Raw genomic sequence first — 5452 nt, forward strand, 5'->3', positions numbered from 1 at the left:
CGTCCCGCCGCCCCCCGGGACCCCCAGAGCCGCGGATGGAGCCCGGGGGTGTGGGGGGACCCCCAGAGCTCAGAGCTTGGGCTGCAGCCAGCACCAGCAGCCCCGAAGGCTCCGTCCTGCCCCCCCTTCGGCTGCTCCTTGTGCCCCCCACCCGATTCTGACACCTGTGACCCCCCCCCAGCCCTGAGGGTAAAGGTGAGGGAGAGGAGGGGCTGTCAGAGCACGAATTAAAGGATTAAAGGGATGTGTCCTTGTTGAAATCACAAAATCCCAGTCAGAGGTTTGTAAGGGGAATCCCCCACCGCCCCTGAGCCCCCTGCCCTCCCCAGGGGTCTCCCTGAGCCCGCTGCCCCCAGCCCCAATCCTGCTTTAGTGCCCTGCTATTGAGATGGGCTCAGAGTTCCTCTCTTTGGCAAAGAAACTTTGGGGTCCACACGTTGGTGAATGTCATGGCTTTTCCTGATCGGCAGCTCCATCAGCTGTGGAACTGCTGCAGTGGGAATTCGACACCTGGGGCTGTCGAGCTTTTTCTCCTGGTCCCTTTAGTTGGGAGTGTCCCTGGTGCCGCTCGCTTCGGATCCTGGTTCCGTGTGACCGAAGGCTCGTGAGGGCGCACGGAGCTGAGGAGGAAATGCAGATCCCAGGGTGGGTGGGCGGCTCCACGGGACTTTTCCTGCCCCTCCTGTGCCTTGCCTGGCCTTTCCCAACCCCCCTTGTGCTATTTTACCGACCCCCTTCCTTCGACTCCATGCCCTGCATTGCCTTTCTCACCACCTTGGCTCCCCACTCCATTTCCCCCGGCTTTGCTTTGCCTTGCCTGCTCTTCATCTGATTCTTCTTTTCTTGCCCACCCCTCTCCAGCCTTGCCTGAGTCCCCCCTGGAGCCCCCTGCCCTGCCCTGAATTCCCCCTGCCCTGCCCAGGTGTGTGCCCAGGTGTGTGCCCAGGTGTGTGCCCCCAGCATCACCCCCCCTCAGCTCTGTGCCCCTCCCCACCCCTGGGGGCAGTGGGAGCTGCTGTCCCCTGCCAGGGCTGTCACCTGCCCTGCTGGCTGTCCCCAGGTGCAGGGGGGTGCCCAGCCCCAGCTGGCCCAGCTCTTGGCTCTCAGGGCTTTGTTCTCTGGCTCTGTGCTGGCGCTCAACAGGCTCCGTGTGGATCACGTGGTGAGTTCAGCTCAGCCCAGGTGAGCCCCAAACCAGCCCAGGTGCAGGTAAAAAGCTGCAGAGAAGCCCTGGGCCCATCCCCACACTGTGGCAGCAGCTGAGGGGGGCTCAGGTAAGACCCCACCTGCAGTGCTGCCTCCAGCTGTGCCCCCCCAACACCTGGAGGGTGTGAATGACCCCAGGGAGGGTTTGGGGCAGCAATTTCCACCTGTGCAGGTGTGAAGGCAGCGGGTGGGGGAGGGATTTCCCCATCCCTGGAACCCTTCAGGTGCTACCAGGCTTGGTGGAAGTACCTGAAGGGCTCCCAGGCTGTTTTGGGAGGGGCTGGGCGTGTCCCAGGTGCTCTCTTGTCCCCACAGAGGGCCCTGAGCCAGGTGCTGTTCCTCACGCCCTACCTGCCGGCCGCCCTGCTGCGGCAGCGCCTGCACAGGCACCTGCCTTGGAGGTCTTCTCCAACATAAATCCATTGTTTTAATGCTCTCTGGCCCATGTGCATCTTCCACACCCAATTGGGAAGAGACTGGGGGAAATCCCATGACTTTGGAGACAGTGGGTAGAAACTCCTCCAAAAATCGCTGTTTCCAGAACACCGTGGAAGAGGCCATTTGGAGTGGCTCCACAGCACAGGAAACCAATGAGGAGGAAAAGCCCCTGAGATCCCTCACAAGGGTGGGCTGCAAACACAGATCTTGGGTATCTGAGGAGGAAAGATCCAGCCTGGGCCAGAGAAGTGCGCAGAGCTGCAGCCAGAGCTCAGAGTTTGGGGTCCATGAGCAGCATCATGATGAGAAGAAGCCCCACGAGTGTTCGAATTGTGGGAAGAGCTTCAGCAAGAGATCCTCCCTGATCTGCCACTGCAGAGTCCATGTGGGGGAACGGCCCTACGAGTGTGGAGCGTGTGGGAAGGGCTTCAGTACAAGATACAAACTGATCCGCCACCAGATGATCCACACTGGGGAGAGGCCCTACGAGTGTGACAAATGCAGGATGAGGTTTCAGACCAGCTCCAATCTCCTCAGGCATCAGCGCATTCACACAGAGGAGAGGCCCTTCCGCTGCCCCAGCTGTGGGAAGGGCTTCAAATACAACTGCTGCCTTGTCTCCCACCTGCGTATCCACACTGGGGAGAGGCCCTATGAGTGCTCCCAGTGTGGCAAGTGCTTCAGGACCAGCTCTGATCTGATTGTCCACCAAAGGAGCCACACGGGTGAACAGCCCTACGAGTGTGATAAATGCAGCAAGAGGTTTCCAACCAGCTCCAGTCTCCTCCAGCACCAGCACATTCACATAGAGGAGAAGCCCTTCTCTTGTCCCGAATGTGGGAAGGGCTTCAGGTGCAAGTCCAACCTCGTCACCCACCGGCGCATCCACACCAGGGAGAGGCCTTATGAGTGTTCTGAGTGTGGGAAGAGCTTCTCACAGAGCTCACACTTGACCACGCACCAACGGAGGTACCACTAAGGGAAGCCCTGTGAGTGCCTTGAATGTGGGAAGAGCTTCATGTGCTGCTCCAGCTCCGTTCTCCGTTACAGGATCCGTGCTGGATGATCCCAGTGTCTCCCAGTGGGCAGAGCCCCAGTGATCTGTGTTGGGAAGACACCTGGCTGGGGGGGCTCCACATTCTCCTGGCTTCCCTTGGGTACCTGGATACATCCACAGACCAACATCACAAATCCATTGTGGAGAGCACATTTGTCGACTTCTGACCCCAGAAAAATATCATTTGTTGCATCTTCTGGTGGCATCAAGCAACACTGGGTGGCCTTGGAGGTCTTCTCCAATAAAAAAACATCGTTTTAATCCTCTCTGGCCTATGCACATCTTCCACATCCAAATGGGAACAGACTGGGGCAAATCCCATGATTTTGGAGACAGTGGGGTGGAAACCCCTCCAAAAAGGGTTCTTCCCACCCAGCCAAGCATGTGGATGCTCTGCCAGCAGGGACACGTAAATCTTTTTGTTTTGGCCTTGAAACAAAAAGGTTTCTGTTCATCCCTTTGAAAGTCCTGAAATTAGAGTAAAAATAAAGATGTTGAAGTAATGCATGGATGGGGACATGTGTCCTGGTGGCAGTGTCCCCACAGGTGTGGTGACATCGTCCCCTGCTGTGTGTCTTGGTGGCATTGTGTTGCCTCCCCTCTGTATGTCCCCATCCCCTGCCATGTCTCCCTGTCCCCTTCCATGTGTCCCCGGCCCTCCCTCTATGTCCCTGTCCCCAGCCCCCAGCAGGGCCAAATGTTGTAAGGCTGAACGGGGTTGGGACCCCGATGGACATCTCCATACAAATCTGGGCCTTCTGTGTGTGCACCAGCCAAAAACTATATTTAGTTGCTGTGTTTTGCTGTTCGTTCACATGCTTCTTTCACACACTAGCTGTTTCTGTGTATTTCTTAGTTTAGACTAGTATTGACAACAGGTGCACAGCATGAGAAAATTTTAGGAGCTTTTCGATAACTTGTTTGAAACAGCCCAAGGCCCCTGGAACATAAACTATCTTAAATTGGGAGAGAAGATGTTGAAAACATCGAATACCAAGATTAGAAGATTCAAGACAGCAGGGGGCAGCAAGGATCTTGAAGACCACCAATGACAGACTTTTGGGGGGTTGAAGGGGTGGATCAATATCCTAAAATTACCAATTGTGAAGTGCATCCCCACGTGGGTGATGGTTGTAGAAATGTGTAATTGGGGTGAATTGTAAACAATAAATTGGCTTCCGCAAAATCATATTGATGTGCTGTTCGAAGTCCAGTTTGTTCCTGCAGCCAAAGTCCCTGAGGTCCTGGGCTCTCCGAGGGGAGTCATCCTGCAGTGTCCCCATGTCCTGCAGAGTGTCCCCATGTCCCTCAAGGTGCCCCTATGTCATGCAGGGTGTTCCTGTGTCCCTCAGGATGTTCTCACGGCTGCTCCTGGCTCTGAGCATCTGCACTTGCCCTGGCACAGGCAGGGGCACACCATGGCACAGGTAGGGAAACCCTGTGACACCCTATAACACCCCACAATATCCTTTGTCCTCTGATTTTAGGTTCTTTCCCCCTCTTTTGGGTTCATTGCCCCCTGGTTTTGGCCTTTTCTGTGCTTGTTTGGATCCTTTCCATCCTTTCCCCCTGTTATGGGCATCCTCCCCTTGACTTTGGCACATTTTTGGGTGCACCCCTCCCCTCCAACCCCCTCCGCACCTCTTAGCCGCCCTTGTTCCCCTCCACCCCAGCCCCCTTCCCCACAGATGTTTCCCCAGCTGTGTCCCCAATTATCCTCCCATGCTACATGGACTCGGTTCTTGCCATCCTGGATGCCCTTGAGACCCCGGCCCGGGGCTGTGGACCTCCTCTTCCAGGTGATCCAGAGCTGGCCCAGCCGCCAGGGGACACTGGTGGCCCCGGGACTCCAGGTGAGTGGCCTGGTGAGGTTGGTGGGAGGGTTTCGGGTCATCTTGGGACTGACTGTGGGTCTTGTCCACTCTGCAGTGAAGAGCAGCCAGGGCCAGGGAGCCTGGGATGGATGGGGGCAGGAGAGGTTGGACACTGGTCCAGATGGACACCAGAGCCGTGGATCCCACTCTGGATGGACACTGGTCTGGAGAGACACCAGAGTCACAGATCTCAGCTGGACACTGGTCTGGACAGCCCTTGGCCCTGCAGCCCCCCGGCCTAGGCAGCTCCCAGCCCAGATGACCACCAGTCTGGACACACCCTGGCCCAGCCCACTGGCCCACCAGCCCATCCCAGTAGCCCTAACCCCAAAACTGCCCAAAATAAACCCAGTTCCAGAAGATTAGCTCTGGGCGATTCCTGCAGAGTGAGTGGGAAACTGAGGCACGAGCTGGAGAGGTGACTTTGTGGTGACGGGAGGGACCTCAGGACCCATCCTGGAGACCAAAACAAGCATTCACACCCTCAAATTGTCACTGCAGCATCTTGAGAACCCCAGCTGTCACACTGGGGGGACTCCAGGAGCCACCATGACCACACAGTCCCTTCGAGGAATGACCCACAGTAGGTGAGAAATTGGCAGGTGGAGGTGACAAAAAGCACAGGTGCCACCTTGGGGATAGTACAGAGAAGGGGTCCTGTGGTGCCAGCAAGTTCCCCTCCAACTGAGGGGCACCCTAGGGTGACAAAGGGGGGGTCAGGGGTGTTCCCAAGGTGAGAGGGGAGTGGGTTTGGTGGGGAAGTGTGGTTGGGGCTCGACAGAAATGCCTCCAGTCCAGCCTGTGCCCAGAGCACGGGGGTGGCAGGGCACCTCTTACTCTGTCACTGTGTTCCCCTGTTACCTGTCCCCTGTCACCC

The 5452-nt window shown here is 57.1% G+C and overlaps 1 protein-coding gene across 1 annotated transcript; it reads left to right on the forward strand.

Annotated features, from left to right (window-relative positions):
• Positions 1–1604: 1604 nt before the first annotated feature.
• Positions 1605–3204, forward strand: LOC306816452 (uncharacterized protein). Its single transcript, XM_079332896.1, has one exon. It carries the CDS (start codon positions 1637–1639, stop codon positions 2621–2623), a length of 987 nt encoding a protein of 328 aa, XP_079189022.1. The 5' UTR covers positions 1605–1636; the 3' UTR covers positions 2624–3204.
• The last annotated feature ends 2248 nt before the right edge of the window (positions 3205–5452 follow it).

Source organism: Erithacus rubecula (assembly GCF_903797595.1).
Source record: "Erithacus rubecula genome assembly, contig: scaffold_603_arrow_ctg1, whole genome shotgun sequence".
In the NCBI taxonomy this organism is placed as follows: domain Eukaryota; kingdom Metazoa; phylum Chordata; class Aves; order Passeriformes; family Muscicapidae; genus Erithacus; species Erithacus rubecula.